This window comes from Lepidochelys kempii, chromosome 1 (genome assembly GCF_965140285.1).
Source record: "Lepidochelys kempii isolate rLepKem1 chromosome 1, rLepKem1.hap1, whole genome shotgun sequence".
Lineage (NCBI taxonomy): Eukaryota > Metazoa > Chordata > Testudines > Cheloniidae > Lepidochelys > Lepidochelys kempii.
In genome coordinates this window covers 151,721,236-151,738,187 of record NC_136380.1, presented here as the reverse complement: position 1 = coordinate 151,738,187, position 16,952 = coordinate 151,721,236, and the positions used below count along the sequence as shown (strand labels likewise).

At 41.0% G+C, this 16,952-nt stretch overlaps 1 protein-coding gene across 1 annotated transcript in view; it reads left to right on the top strand.

The window, feature by feature from the left end:
• CFAP47 (cilia and flagella associated protein 47) overlaps nt 1-16,952 on the top strand; it is a 643,435-nt gene that overhangs the window by 180,986 nt on the left and 445,497 nt on the right. The window contains exons 34-35 of the mRNA XM_073358068.2: nt 12,103-12,200; nt 12,541-12,657. Of these exons, the coding sequence (XP_073214169.2) occupies nt 12,103-12,200; nt 12,541-12,657 (215 nt within the window). The remainder of the gene's footprint in view (nt 1-12,102; nt 12,201-12,540; nt 12,658-16,952) is intronic.

The following is a 16,952-nucleotide window of genomic DNA, read 5'->3' as shown; positions in this document are numbered from 1 at the left end:
GTAGCAGGGCCTGAGTGAGGGAAGATATCAGCGTCTTAAGTGCCTAACTGGCTCCTACTACTATGTCAGTTGGCCGCCTGTTCTCAAGTGGGTTCAGGGAAGCAGCAGGAAACAGGAAGCTCCCTGAGAAGGTGGTGTTAATCAGTCCAGGCTCCTGGGGGTGCTAGAGAGGTACATAAGAGGCTCCTCCTCCTCTCTCTCTCCCTGCAGCTCCTGCTGCTTTCTCTTATTCCCTCTCACCTTTTCTCCTGCCTGCCTATGTCATGTCTTTTGTGCCCTCCTTCCTCCAGCACAGCACTCCACCATCTCTGTGCATGCATATGCAACAGCAGCAGACACAATTTTCTACCACACTGGGTCCTAGTGGCGCTCCCCTACAGTCTGACACCTGAGGCGGATGCCTCAGTTTGCCTCATGGTAAAGCCAGCCCTGTTTATTGCCCATGACTGGTCCATTACTTTAACTAAAAATATCCGTGACAAAAGCTTAGCCTTATCTATGATCAGATCTGATACATATTTGTGTGAAAAGTGGGTGTAGTTACTGGGCTTTTGTGGAGTTTCCAGAATGACCTCTGGTACATGAAAGGTTGAGAATCTCTGCTTAAATACTCATTAGTATTTTAATTGAAAGACCCCCCTCGATGTAATCAATGTTTGAAAAGCTAAAATGTATGCTTGATCAAAAAAATAAATGTCCTGTTCGTGACTTCTGATTTCCATTGTTTATCAGCACTGAAACTGAGTAATTATGTTTAGAAAGTTTAATTATATCAGAGCAGCTAGCATGAGGCTTTAATGCCAGAGCTGTAATTACAATTAGAAAAGATAACTACTTTTACATTTTGTTCTGTGGCTAATTCGTTTATTCCCAAGTATTTTAGAGTAAGTAAATTGCTTGATATTAGAACTATTAACTGTTTCCAATACAAAAAGTGTACTTGTAAACGTTTTTAAATGGGAAAACATGATCAAATGTTTTATCTTACTTTATAATATTCTAATTTTAGAGTGGATTCCATGAAAGTAAGTGAGACATACTGTTAATCTTAAAATATATTTATAAAATTTAAATAAGATTAAAATATAGTGTAACTTTTAACCAAAGCATTCATGTTCATGGATTTCCTTAGCCTAGCCATATATGTGAAGATGTTGTAGGTATAAGAAAGCCAAGGGGATGTGGGGATAACTAAAAACACATGTGGGGATAACTAAAAACACTAGAAGGTATAACTTGCAGAATTGATTAAAAAACATGGATGCAGGGGAGGAAGCACAGGCTGGGCTACAAGTAGAAGCAGAATTGTTAGCTGTCTTCTAGGCCTGTTAGTGATAAAATTTGACAAAAAGAGAAAAAATTAATTGTAGAAATCAGAGAGATAACCTGGAATAAAGTGGATTGACGGGAACACTATATCAAAATTACTTGATCATGGAAACATTACATTTATTAAAAACCATGTGATGCAGTTGCTGTAAACAACCTGACAGTTGGTGCCTTCTCATGACCAGATTGGACAGACTTCTTAAATGTTGTGAGTAGAACTGGTTCAATTTTTTTGAGTGGAAGGTTTTCCTGCTGAAAAATGCAGTCTAATCAATCTTTTCTCTTTTTGGTAGGAAAAAGTTAACCCTGATAAAATTTAATTTTTTCCAATAAAAAGGGTCTAAAAGAAAGCTTTAATTTGGAATCAACCATTCAAAATGAATAAAAGCTGAAACTACACTTCATGTCTACTCAGAATGACAATTTTCATTTAGTTACAACTTAATATTATTTTCATTGTTTTTTAAATTAAGGAAAAAACTCAAAATTCCCTTTTAAGTCAAAATGAAACTAATTTTTTAATTTTGAATGGGTTTGATTTTTTCTTAAGAAAAAGATAATTTTGAATAAAAATTTCAAGCAAAGATTTTTCATTTGCAAGTTCTTGTGGGAGAAATTTTTGTTTTTTGACCAGCTCTAGTTCTAACTGTAAACTGTTGGGAGTTGACTGTTCAAACATGGAAGTGAGACAAAACCAAAACAACAAAAGTTTCATCCCATGCTTGAACTATAGTCATTCTTTGAGGGGAAAAAATAGAAGCATGGGATGCAAGAGTAAGATTTAACTTTTGGTCCTGACTTTTAGCCAGGCTTTGATCTCAAATTCAATGTTGTGGATACTGTTTGTGCCCACAGTTGCACTTATTTCGATCCCTAACTATCTGATTAGATCTGAATGTTGGGAAGCTGGACATGTAAATGAATTCAGTTGCAGACATAAACAATTAAAATATATGAAGGACAGAGACAGCATGCTCTGATCAAATACAGTAGTCGGTGGTGATGGCAGTAGGTTTTACAGCTTACTCCAATGGCCTTTCAGTTCTTGAAACCTGGGTCTTAGTTATAGCTTAAATCACCTAAAAAATATTTTTGGATCTTCTGTTAACCTCAACTTGCTAGATGTCCACACTGAAACAAAACCATAATACTGGAGAAGGCCTGTGCTAGAGTAGCTGTTGGTGTTACAGATTAGGACTTAGGTACATTTTCATAGCGCTATGGGTAAGCTTGCACAGCATCCACTCGCATTCTCTGTGCATATGTACTGAAATATATGTAAATAACTTGTATACAGTGATAAAATAAATATTCCAGCCACTGAAGTGTTCCTGTTTTATATATGTACAAAAGATATATGAAATGTAAACATTTTTTGGTCTAGTGTGTAGTAGGGTAGTTTGTTATATTTTGAATTTTTTTATAATGTGGTTAATTATTAATAGGCTAATTACTTTCCTACTGTCCTTTTTTCCCTTTTCCATGGATTTTGGGTTTTTGTTTTTCTATACAGCAGACTGTTGTAGCGATTTAAAAAAAAAATCACAGGACAATCTGTGTCTTATGCTGCGCATAGTAGTGCAACGACTTTAGTATCAAATAAATTAGACTAAACTGCATCTTTATTCTCACATTGCTGAACGTGATCATAAAATTAAAAGGGAAGCTTTTGAACTGACTGTCGCTGAGAAGCATGCCAAAGTGGCAGGTCATAAGTTTGATCTTACATGTACAGTATTTCTGTCCTTTATAGCACCCTGAATCATATCCTTAGGCTTTTTCTTGCTGCATGAACATTAAGTAAATACTTTTTTCTACAGAGCACTTTTTCTCTACACAATGACAACCTCTTAAGACATGACACTTATCCAGCAGATAAGAATGTCTGTACAAAATTGTCTTCTACATAATTATTTTTGACCTGTGCTTCAAAAGCAGTTTTGGATCATTAATGGAAGGCTAGATTGTTCCCTGGTAATCTTGTACTTCTGAAGTTAGCAAAACATAATCTTGAAATTCTAACTGACATTTCTGTAATGAATAAAGTGTTTCTTTCACTGTGGTGAAAATGTATAGGTAAAATGTTTTTATGTAAATCTGTCTGGAAAGGGCACCTGTTCTCCAGAAATAAAACTGTATAGTTTACAATCAAGTTACTTAACTGTTTTGATGGAAGCAATTTCCAAATATTATAAATGCATGCAGGCTATTATAATTTAACATGAAGAGTCTAATTCTGGATGTGTATTAATAATGTTTGAAGTAACTGCAAAATTCTTCCTTGACACACACACATTTAGTTTGAGATAATTTTATCAGTGTGTTTTGTAGATTGCTTTATGAGAGCAAAATATTTTAAATAACTGTCCCCAGGTCATTGCTTTTTATTTGAGATGGCTTGTTAATATATTTACTTTGTGTTACTACAAGACTTGATGTGGACTTTTAACATCTAAATAATTAGCTCTTGGTGAAATCTTCTTTGTTTCTTGAATCTGAAACATAATACAGTAATTGTAATATCTGCAGAATTACTGTTCCATCTGAGCTTTTGATTGGGAGTCAGTACATCCATTCAGTGTAAATGTGATGATTCTCAATTAAATTTTGTCTAAATTTTTTGGAAGGGGTTTCTTTGCAAATGTGATAATGATGTATGCTATCCTTCCTGGAAAAATAATCCCCAGATCTTCTCCTAGTGAAGCCACTGGGGAAAATCATGACCTATCCTGGTTCACATATTATCAGCTCCATAATGTGCTCATCCTCAGTGCTGATGGTTCTGTAACTGACTGTCCCTGTGGCTGCCTGAGATAAGCGAGTGGATGAAGCATCTGATTGAATCTAAAGTCAAGCAAGGCAGATGTTGATGAAAGGAAAACATTTTGAAGATTCAGAGCTTCTCATGGTACTGGGGAAGTGTTCCACCCTTAAATAGTAATATTACAGTGAAGTGTTCTTCTCAGTTCTACTGCTTCTGGACTCTTATGCCCTTTGCTTTTGGGCAATGACTTGACGAAAATGATCTGTGCCTGCTGACTTCCAGGCTATATTACTGAAACTGGCTGTACTGGGAAATGAGTGCATAAACACAGCATATTCAAAACACAGCGACTTTCATCTCACTCTGGTGCTCTGCTCATTACTATGGCTGTTCATAGATTATCAGATATATTTCAAGATACTGTTTTTCATCTTTAAAACGCTTAGTGTCACTGAGCCAAGCTACCAAATGGAATGCATTTTTCTGGGGAAGACTGAATTCCCTTGATAGTTGTGTTCCACAGTAACATCAAACTTGTGAGAGCAGAAGACCAACCTTTCTTGACTACTGGCTGAAGACCATGGCAATATATGTGCTCGATAATGTGAGAGCTGGGGCATGGGCAGCCTGGTCTGGGGGTTAGCGTTGGGAACAGGCTGAGGGTCTAGGGGCTAGGAGTCAATTACTAGGAAGCAGGCCGGGTTGGAATGCCAGGAAATCAGGCTTGAGAGACAAACCAGAGGGCAGGGATCGAGAGTCATGCTGAGTCAGGATATCAGGAGGTCAGGTTCAGGTGACAGGACCAGAAGGCAGTTACCAAGAGTTAGGTCAAGTCATGATACCATATGGACAGGAGATCACGTTCGGGTGACAGAACCAGAGGACAGGAACCAGGAGGCAGTACCAAGAGTCAGGCTCAGTCTATAGATACCCATAAACTTCCTGGGAAGTCAGGATCAGGTGATGGAACAGAAGGGCAGGAATCAGGAGGCAGTTAGCAAGGATCAGGCCGAGTTGAGGATACCGGGAGGTCAGCACTAGAAGGGAGGAACAAGTAATCACCAGACCAGCAGTCTGTGGCAGGGTGAAGCCCCAGTTGTATGGACAGCTTCCTGTTTCCTCTTCTGTCTTAAATAAGGGCTGCAGCCCAATCAGAGCATTAGGGTGGGACTTGTGCCCCAGTTGGGCTTCATGGAGCCTGGTCCCTGCTGCTGTCTATGAGCTTCTAGATGGAGGATTGGAGTGTGATGATTCCCAAAACCCCCTCTGACCTGGGTTCAAGACTCATGGGACCTGACCTCACTCTTCCGGGTGCCTTCCAGGCTCTGTGGGTCCAGGCTTCTGAGGTTGGTTCTCATGGAAAGCTTGTATTAGAGTGAGTGTGTGAATGTTTTCCACCGTCTCCCATGTACATTCCTCAGGGCCACAGCCTTCCCAGTCGACTAAATATAAAAGTTTATCCTGCTGGTGTTTAGAATCCAAGATCTCACGCATGACACGTTTCTTGTGGCCTTGTATGCACGCTGATGGGGGAGGTGGTTGGGTCCTGTGTGGAAATTAATCCTTGGCATAGGGTTTCAGGAGGGATTTGTGGAATATCAGGTGGATCTTGAAAGATCGTGGTAGGTGTAGTTCAACAATGACCAGAATAACTTGGCGACAAATTTGAAAAGGGCCAAGGAACTGGAAGTCCAAGTTACGTGACAGTCTTTTTGTGTAGAGGTGCTCTTTTGAGAGCCATACTGTTTGTCCCACTGGATAGGGGGAGTCTGAATGAAGATGTTGGGTCTGCATGTCGTTTGTAGTTGACTTTTTTGCTTTTTCCAAGTGGCCCTTTGTTTCCTCCTGAATATGATGAATCCTCTGCACCAAGTCTGAGGTGTTTGGGTTAGGAGAGGTCATAGATAGATGTGAGTGGAATCCGGGGTGATACCCATAGCTGTCAAAGAAGGGGATTTCCCCTTCTTTGTGTGATCTGCATTGTTGTATGCAAACTCCACATCGGGTAATAGTGAGGAACAATCATCTTGATGAATGTTAATATAACGTTATAGGTATTGCTCTAAAATTTGATGGATCCTTTCCATCTGGCCATTGGACAGAGGGTAGTAGAAGGTGGAGAGGTGCGGCTAGAACTTCAGAAGGGCCTCACACCAGAATTAGGCTGTAAAGTATCATCCACAATCAGCAGTGATATCTTTTCTCATGGCCCTGAACGTGTCACATAATACAGGCCTTCATGCAATCCTGCAATGTGTGTGCTCAAGCTAAGATGCTATACCACAAACCCTGTGATATACTCCATTCTGAAGACACTCCAACCTGATCCTGGGTCATTAAAGCATTGAATTTTATTGTGAAGCTGTCAGAGTCCTGTGGACTCACAACAGTCTTGACGGTGGTAGACCACTTCACCAAAATGGCTCAGAGGTAAGTTATGTCACAGCTGTAAGGCCACCACTCTTGCCTGACTTGAGGGAATGTTAATGCGGTTATTCTCTAATGTAACCCCCTTCCAAGTGTTGTCTGCTTCCCTGTCAATGGCAGCTTTTTTGTCTGGCAGAATTTCTGAGGCAGAGGCAGAACGAATCAGTGTGACTAGGTCCTGGCACAGAGCACTATTCAGGAAGTTGAGGAGCTTGAGGATGTGAGCCAGTTCCCGGCTAGGTCCATGTGGTTCAGTTGCAAAGCTCAGGACAAGGCGTTGGCCGTGCTGTTATTGGTTCTAGAGTGATATGTGATGGTGAAGTTGAACCATAAAAAAAAAAAAATTGATCCCACTAGAGGTGCCATTGGTTTAATACCTTTGCATTGTGCAGATACTCCAATTGTTTGTGTCAGTGTATATTTGGACTGGATGGTGAGTCACTTCAAAATAATGTTGCCATTCCTCAAAGGCCATCCTAGTTGCTTGGAGCTCCTTATCCATGATTTCCTAGTTCTGTTTGGGAGTAAGCTTCCACGAATAATAGGCATGTGGGTGTAGTGTTTTGTTTGGATCCGTATTGTTGGGAGAGTCTGACCCTGATTGTCAGACTAGAGGCATCAGCTTCTTCTAGAAAGGTTCAGGAGGCATCAGGATGGCCAGTATGGGTGCAGTGGTAAAGGCGCGATTCAGCTGATCAAATCCATGTTAGGTGTGGGGGACCACTGGCACAGGCCATTTTTCCAGAGCAGAGTATAAAGGATCAAATGCACACTTCTCAAGCTTAGCATAGAGTCCATGCGGCCGTAAACTCTCAAGAACCGCTCAAGCACGACCAGTGTTTGTAGTTTGTAGGATTGTCTGAGAAGACCAGTATGTTGTCTAGATAAAATACTATATATTGGTCCAGAATGTCCTGGAACACTTTGTTTATAAACTGCTGGAAGGTAGTGGGGGCTTTGGTCAGACGGAACTGCAACACCAAGTGTTCAAAATGACCACAGTGCATTCAGAAGGTGGTCTTCCATTCATCATCTTCCCTAATGCGCATGAGGTTATAGTCTCCTGGGAGGGCCACTTTAGTAAATATATGGGGAGTCCCCATGTGATCCAGTAACTAAGGAATCTGGGGCAGAGAGTACTGATTCCTTACCCTTGATTCAGGGCACGGTAGTTAACAGAGTCGGAGATGACTGTCTCCTTTCCTAACAAAGAGGAATGGAGCACTGGCCAGTGATGTTGATTTGTGGATAAATCCTTGGACCAGATTCTCCTGAAGGTATTGACAGAGCACAGCCAGCTCAGGTTTGGACATGGTGTAAATCTGCCCAAACGGCACTTTTGCCCCCAGCTGTAGTTCTGTGGGACAGTCGTAGGCCTAATGTGTTAGGAGACTTTCTGCATTCTTTTTTTCAAACACATCGGCACAATTCTGGTATTTTGGGAGAAGTTCCGATGTAGCTTCAGGGAGTGCCCATCCTGTGCCAGAGCCTCTGACAGTGCTGTAGACAAAATGCAGAAGGGAAGCTGATTTCTTATACTTTCTAGTGATGAAAGGATCATGATGGGTCAGCCAGGGAATTCAAATGATCAGAGGGAAGTGCTGGGAATTAATCACACTGAATTATATTGTCTTACAGTGCCCTGGGATGACCGCTTCCGGAGGGGTGGTTTCTTCAGTCAGGGGGCCTGAAGAAAGAGGGGACCCATCAACAGTGTCTCTCAAGTCTGGAGCAACCCTGTGTTGCAAAGGGATTCACAGAGCCCAAGCTGTTGTGGCATCTCTACATGGGCCATCTTTTATTTCTTCCCACAGATTCCACTGAAACTATACAGTTGTGCCACCTCATTCCATTCAGTTTCTGCTGTTATATGGCAGAAGGGTACCGTGTAGATAGCCACTATATCCTGCCCCTGCTGGAGTTTCCTCAGAGCAGCCTTGGCTGTTCGAGCTCAGTGCAGATCATTAAATATTACCAACATGGATTGAAAGAAAGCATTCCAATTCAACAGTACTGGACTGTCATTTTCCAGAAGTGAGGAGGCCCAGTACAGTGACTTAGCAGGCTAACTACCAGGCTTATGGACTGATCAAAGGCATAGGCCTGGGGTTATATTGGGAACAGGAATTGACATTGGTTAATGAAATCCTGGAACCACTGGTGGGGCCCATCAAAACATTCTGGCAGGGGAACCTTATGATCTTGTTCAGGGCAGGATGCTTCAAGTCATGCCCAAAGTTTGGTGTTTTCTGTCCACAGCTCATCTACTTTTTTCTGGAATAGGTGGTTCACCGTGGGCGGTTGCACAATCTGATCCTACAAGGCTTGATTAGCTGCCTGAAAGTGGGTGGCCCAGGCGGGTGAGTCTGGTGCTTCCAGAGGTAGTGGCTGGACTGCTGGATCCGTTCCCCTCCTGCTCAGCCCACTCCTTTGGGTTACAGTGGTCTATACAAGCTGTCAGGGCTGGGGCGTGGGCAACCTGGCATAGGGCTTAGTGTTGGGTATGGGCTATGGGTCCAGAGGCCAGGAGCCACTTACCATGAATCAGGCTGGGTTGGAACACCAGGAGATCAGAATTGAGAGAAAAAAATGGAAGGCAGAGATTGAGTCAATTACCAAGAGTCTGGCTGAGTCAGGATACTAGGAGGTCAGATTCAGGCAACAAAACCAGACAGCAGGATCAGGCAACAGAACTGGGAAGCAGCAGGTGAGGTTGAGTGAGGATATCAGGAGATCAGGATTAGCAGGCAGGAAAACACCATACCAGCAGTCCAGGGCAGGGTAAAGCCTAGCTGTATGGACAACTTCTTATTCCCTCCTCTGGCTTCCTCCTCTAGGGTCTGCAGGCCAGTCAGGAGCCTTGGAGCTCTCCCAATCAGGGGCGGGGCTTGTGCCTCAGTTGGGCTTCATTGACCCTTGTCCCAGCTGCTGTTTATGAGCTTCCAGGTGGAGTATTGGTGGCTCCCAGGCCCCCCACGGACTTGGATTTGAGATCTGCAGGGCCTGATAGATAAGAAGGTAGAAATCCTAACATTCACTGCTCATTTTTTTTTTAGTACTGTAATTTCAAAAAGAAAGTATGACATGTCCAAACTGTGTTCATTACATACAACCTGCCTGAGAAAAATCCTCCGTATCTTTTGGCCCAGAACAATCTCAAACCAAGATCTATTGACACAGTGCAGCCAAGAGGATATGAGCACCATCATTGCCCAGGAGGTGTTGGAGATGGATTGGTCATGTGCTTCGGATGGAAACTGATTCCATCACCAGAGTAGCAATAAGATGGACACTCGAAAGCAAGTGAAAACGAGGCCACCCGAAAACAACATAGCGAAGAGTTGTGGAAGCTGAGCTAAAAAATCTGGGGCACCCTGAGAAACCATTGAAAGACTTGCCAGAAACAGACAGGAGTAGAGGAACTCCGTCACTGCCCTGAACACCAGAGGCGTAATAGGAACATGATGATGAATTTCAATCATCTTCTGCTGAAGGTTGCAGTCTGACTATTTTAGTGAGTAAGGACATATAGGAATTCTTTCATGATATATTCCTCCTTCTGAGTCACTGGATAACTAGATGTTTCAGACAGGCAATATTAAGCCTCTTATGTAGCCTGAATTCCTGAGATGCACAAAGTATTTTTTTTCCTGCTCTGATGCTTACTTTTTGGAGCATGTACCATTTATAACAGATATCCTCCTCTCTTGGGTCTGTGCTTCTAGTAGGAAGCTTCTTGGAAGGGCAGTCCTATAGCAAAAGTTCTAAAGTATTTGACTTCAGCAGGAAGGATAGTGCGCTTCCCTTGTGTGAAACCATTTCCATCACTACTGCCTGTTTCTACGAGTTCTTCTCTTCCTGCTGGTGGTAGTGGAGCTCCCTAGAGATCACTTTGCTGTTCTCAGCAATTTGCTTTTATAAACTTCTTATTTATTTCATAGCATGCCTTTCTTCAAAAAGTCACTGTAATCTCTCTATTGCCTCTTATTTCTAAAACATTTGAACAGGGTCTGTTTATTATATGTTGTTTCTGAATATTTGGTCATAGAACAGCCTGGAAAAGGCATGTTATAACCTGACAGGCCTCAGTAGGTGGGAGTGAAGTGACAGCCAGAGATATTGTGCCCAGTGGAAGATGGGATGAGCCCAATCTGTGATAGCCAAGCCAGGGGCCATACCCACAGTGCTCTCTAGATTTAGGAACCTAGAACCAGACTTGTTCAAAGGATTTGTGTTAGGGAAGCAAAACAAAGGCTTTCGTGATGAGGAGGCAGGATTCTGAGCCCACTGTAGCTGATGAAAAAATGACACAATTAAAATGAATGTAAGCTGGCACATGTACTGTACTTCATAAATTATGAAAATTGGATAGCAAAGTAGCAGTAATTTAACAAAATACAAGTGGTTTTCTAAACACTTGAAAGGCTCTCTGTTTTAAATTAATGATATATATATATATATATATATATATATATATATAGACACTGACCAAAATCCTTTTGTTTAAGTATAAGTTAATAATTACTTTAAAGGTTTTAAAGAGTATGTCAGGTTAAGATTTTACATCATTAAACTGTTCCCTTAGTTTGTTAAAGTTTTGCTTTTTAAGAGTGGGGGATAAATATTTTAAGCACTGATGTGTTAACTATTAAAGCTGGAAAACATAATTGCCAATTATGAAATATGGGCAACTTAACTGAGTGATTACTTTTCACAAAAGTACCAGGAAAACAAAGATGATTCAATTATGTGAGGAATCAGAGTGCATATGTGAAGCAAAGGTAGAACTAGTTGTCTGCTTAATTGTGCATCCGTAAATGGAAACTGTTCAGTTTCATTTACATAACGCTTGTTGATTAATTAGTGCCAAATAATTTAATGGTTTAAACAAAATAACAAAAAAACAAAACAAGTTGCACTGGCATGGTCTACATGGTTTATCTTTAAAGTATTCAAGTGTTTTCTTGCATTTCAGGGGCTTTGTATAAATATCAGTGCCCCTGTGAATGGAAGGAAAGTGGTGTGTGTGTGTGTGTGTGTGTGTGTGTGTGTGTGCACGCACGCACGCAAACATCTATAACCCAAGCACTTAAACAAATAGAGTTAAGGACTTCATAAATCTTAAACATCCCACATAATGAACAAGATGCCAACCCACCTGCCTTTCTTCCTGTTTTTTGAGTCCTTTTAATTGTATTTCAAGTGGCTGAAAAGAACTGGGGATGGTTACACTGGAAATCCCTTTGTGGTGAATATTCAGCTGCATCATAGTATGCAAGTCGTCATTTCTGTACTCTGGATGGTTCTGGCACACACCCAATATGTTCCCAACAACATTAATTTACAGAAGAGAATATACTTGGAGCACTTTAGTACAGATGAGTAACTTCTCTTTAGTAGTTATTTCATAAGTCATCCTTTCTGTGAAAAGTTAAGGTAAACCTCTCAAGGGAGAAGAAAAGAAGTACTTGTGGCACTTGCTTACTCCTTTTCTTTTTGCAGATACAGACTAACACGCCTGCTACTCTGAAACCTGTCAAGGGAGAAGATAATTCTAACCTGTGCTATATTGTTTCAAACAGGTGAAGTACCACCTATGAGATGGATAGTAAATTTTGACAGAGATCTTCTAGATGGTCTGGTATTGGCAGCACAGGTGGCAGCTTATTGCCCATATTTGGTAAGAACGTTTTTCATATCTTTTTATTTTAAAAAAACGTTGTCAGTTTTATAACTGGACGAGCAGTACTTAATCTAAGTATTTATTACTACTGTGGTTATCCACTTTCACTTTAGAACTTTCAGATTTCAGGAACTTTAAAAGATGAAGCCATATATATATATAGCAAGTCTTGAATTATTATTTCAGTGATACTCTTTTCTTGAGTATGCACTTAAGATAGAATATTTAGTTCAGGGTGTATATGAACATTCATGTAATAATGAGAAGATGAAAAAATATATATATACTTAGTTTTCTCCACTACAATACAATGAGTTTGATTTTATCGTCCATACAGATTTCAACTCACTTTGTGAATATGTATACTAATCCGGGAACTCCTGAACAATGTTTGCACAATTGCTTGATACTCGTGAATGCTTTTCATGCTGTCAGCCTTGATATAGGTGTACAGGTAAATGGTTTTCTATCCCATTCACATTTTGAATACTTTTTGTTATTTTAGTATTAATAATATCTTGCATATCATTTGGGTGAGAATGAGATGAAGTGAACTTTTTGTGATGCACTGTTAAAATGTAGAAACTGAAATATTGCTTCATATAAAATGACTGCATTTTACACACACACACACACACACTTAGACTATAATTCCACTGAGGGAGCTGACCTCATAAACCACAAAATTTTGAAGCTTGAGTGGTTTATTAACATTATTGAAGTTCCAAGAATAAATTATAGAAAAAATTGTTTGCATCCAGGAACATTGGTCACAGAATCATAGACTTTAAGGTCAGAAGGGACCATTATGATCGTCTAGTCTGACCTCCTGCACAACACAGGCCACCAACTCCTGTAAAACCCCTACTTATGTCTGAGCTATGAAGTCCTCAAATCGTGGTTTAAAGACTTCAAGGTGCAGAGAATCCTCCAGAAAGTGACCCGTGCCCCACACTGCAGAGGAAGGCGAAACCCCCCCAGGGCCTCTACCAATCTGCCCTGGGGGAAAATTCCTTCCCGACCCCAAATATGGCGGTCAGCTAAATCCTGAGCATGTGGGCAAGATTCATCAGTCAGACACCCAGGAAAGAATTCTCTGTAGTAACTCAGATCCCACCCCATCTAACATCCCATCACAGGCCATTGGGCATATCTACCGCTAGTAGTCGAAGATCAATTAATTGCTAAAATTATGCTATCCCATCATATCATCTCCTCCATAAACTTATCAAGCTTTGTCTTGAAGCCAGATATGTCTTTTGCCCCCACTGCTTCCCGTGGAAGGCTGTTCCAGAACTTCACTTCTCTGATGGTTTGGAAACCTTCGTCTAATTTCAAGTCTAAACTTCCCGATGGCCAGTTTATATCCATTTGTTCTTGTGTCCACATTGGTACTGAGCTTAAATAATTCTTCTCCTTCTGTGGTATTTATCCCTCTAATATATTTATAGAGAGCAATCATATCTCCTCTCAGCCTTCTTTTAGTTAGGCTAAACAAGCCAAGCTCATTGAGTCTCCTTTCATAAGACAGGTTTTCCATTCCTCGGATCATCCTAGTAGCCCTTCTCTGTATCTGTTCCAGTTTGGATTCATCCTTCTTAAATGTGGGAGACCAGAACTGCACACAATATTCCAGATGAGGTCTCACCAGTGCCTTGTATAATGGTACTAACACCTTCTTATCTCTACTTGAAATACCTCTCCTGATGCATCCCAAGACTGCATTAACTTTTTTCACAGCCATATCATGTTGGCGGCTCATAGTCATCCTGTGATCAACCAATACTCCGAGGTCCTTCTCCTCCTCTGTTACTTCCAAGTAAGGTGTCCCCAGTTTATAACAGAAATTCTTGTTATTAATCCCTAAATGCATGGCCTTGCACTTTTCACTATTAAATTTCATCCTATTACTATTACTCCAGTTTACAAGGTCATCCACATCTTCCTGTATGATATTCTGGTCCTTCTCTGTATTGGCAATACCTCCCAGCTTTGTGTCATCTGAAAACTTTATTAGCACATTCCTGCTTTTTATACTGTAAAATTTTCAGACATGCTGAAATTTACTTTTTCAATGGGGCTTTGACTTCTAAATCACTTAGGAACTTTTGAAAACGTTGCATGTAGACCATATTTACAGGTTGGGGGACTGTATCCTGTAAAGCAATGACTCTGAAATGGATTTAGAAGTCATTATAAATAGCTAGCTGAATATGAGCTCCCATTTCAATTCTCTAGCTGCTTGTTTCTCATCTGGTGGGATACACAGCCCTTTGGGGGTCACACAAGGCAAGCAGGGGGGCGTCCGTGGCACTGGACATTTTTTAAAAATCTAAAGCAATTAAAATCTTGCTCCCTTACTCCCCACACGTCCTTATTCGTTGTTAGTCTTTCAAAAAACATGCATGAATAACACACAGATTTATCGTTGTTATCCTGGATACATTTTTACTTTTACAGTAAATAGAAAAGGATAATGAAAATTATTGACTTTGTATAAGAGGCCATTGACCTGAAAAGTTTATGTAACGCTTCTCTAGTTGAAAGGGGTACTGTGGTTATTAGGTGTATAAATAAAGGCGTATCAAGTAGGGGTAGGATTTATGGGATGAAATTCTAAGGTTGACATTAAACAGGAGGGCAAACTATGATTGTAATGGTCCCTTCCAGCTTCAAAATCTAGGAATCTATTCTGTGCTTGGGTTGGGATATTGTGTGTGCAAACTTCTTTCCGTCTGAAAGATTTTAGGGGTTTTTAGGGTGATTTTTTGTTACTGCTGGGAGTGGTAAAATTTTCAATCTGGAAAAAATTGAAGTGTGACGTGTGTGTGTGTGTACGCACGTTTGCATCCACACGTACAACTTTGGACTATACTTTTGGATTCAGGAATTATTCCTAAGTCTTCACCATCCTATGGTTTGAGACTGCATACATCTTGTAAAACAAGCGACTTTACCACCATTAACTTCCCATCATCAGCTTTAAAAAAAAAAAAACAGCCTGAAGATGTCCATAATCATGGGCTGCAGCTAGCTAAAATTTGGGGAAAATACTGTACTTGTACCTTTTGGTGGTGGGGTATTAGTTTTATAACTGATCTCATACAGCATATCTCTGGTGTGAAATGTGAAATTCACCACAGTAACATTTGCTCTTTTCATATTTAAAATATTGCCACCCCATGTACAATTTAAAAGATATTTTGGATTTGGGGACAGTGGGGAGGTGGACCTGTTCTGATTCCATTTTTGAAAAAGTTCTTAATTCTTGCTTTACTGAGTGAAGTTTGCATTTCCTTTCTCCTCCCTACTAAGCATTCAAGTTCATTGTCCTGAACACATGGGAAGAAAGACAAGATACCAGGGATGTGTTTTAACTAGGTTACAACTTTATTAACTCATCTGGAAACTATCTGGCAATAATTGGTATAGTGCAGATCATCTTTCCTTCTGTAATCTGGTCAACCTTGTGGAGGGCTGCTGTCAGCCCCCACCTTTGCACAGCTGGTCACACCCCGTTGCTGGGACCCCACTGCCCTCTTCTCATATCAAGGTTAAGGGGTTGCAGAAAGGGGGTTGTCTTCGAGCTGTACCTGATAGCAGGAGCCCCAGCCCCATTCCCAGGTTCTTAGGGGATGCCTTTCCCTAAATCCACTGCCAGTTACAATTTATCAGGAAACCAGAACTCTATCAAATGAATACCTGCACTGGACACCTGCCAGCAAGAGGTGCCAGCCTTTAACTTGGCTGTCTTGGCTGCCCAGCTGGGTTCCCAGATGGTTAACATTTCCCTTCCTCACATCAGACAAAAATATATATGCTCCCTCATGTGGGTAATCACCAATCCACCCCGCTAGCACGCAAATTTAACCACCTCCTGAATCATGCACCTTCTGACCTTGTCAACCCTTGGAGGCCCAGTGGCTCCTCACTGCAACATTTCAGACCAATTTCCATTACCCCTGGGATCTGCTTTAAATCTCCATGCTGTCATGATTAAATCAATCATTTTACGAAATTTCAAATTATTCTCACCCAGGTGTATATTAATAATTTCAGATGGCTGCTTCCTGGCTGCCAAAGAGTGTAAGAGGGACATCAGCTGTTCCCCTAGCATGCCCCTTTCCTGGTCAACTCAGAATCACCTCACCACTGAAGCCTTGCTGTGAACTACCAGTGGAACTGGTTGCCTGCCTATGGGGCCAATACATAATACTGTGCCCATTCATCCAAATACTTCTCTTATGCCCTGTTGCCTTGCTCCTGAAAAATGTCAAAAACAAAAAAAAAATTGTCACATTCACACTGTTTGTCTCTAGTTTCAACCAGGGGGTCTCACATATGTCCTGTATTCATTCAAATGCCATCGAACAATTGTCTGTGTCCCTTGAGCCCCCATTCCTAGTTGTGCTGCAGATGTCACCACCTAAATCCTGAAAGGAATGTTTTGAAAGAATGGGATCCAATTTTGCTAGAAGGGAAGCCTGGCAGTATAAGCCCTTTTAAAAGACTGCCACAAACTTGAATTTTTGAGGTAGTTCCTATCAACATAGAATCATAGAATCATAGAATCATAGAATATCAGGGTTGGAAGGGACCCCAGAAGGTCATCTAGTCCAACCCCCTGCTCAAAGCAGGACCAATTCCCAGTTAAATCATCCCAGCCAGGGCTTTGTCAAGCCTGACCTTAAAAACCTCTAAGGAAGGAGATTCTACCACCTCCCTAGGTAACGCATTCCAGTGTTTCAC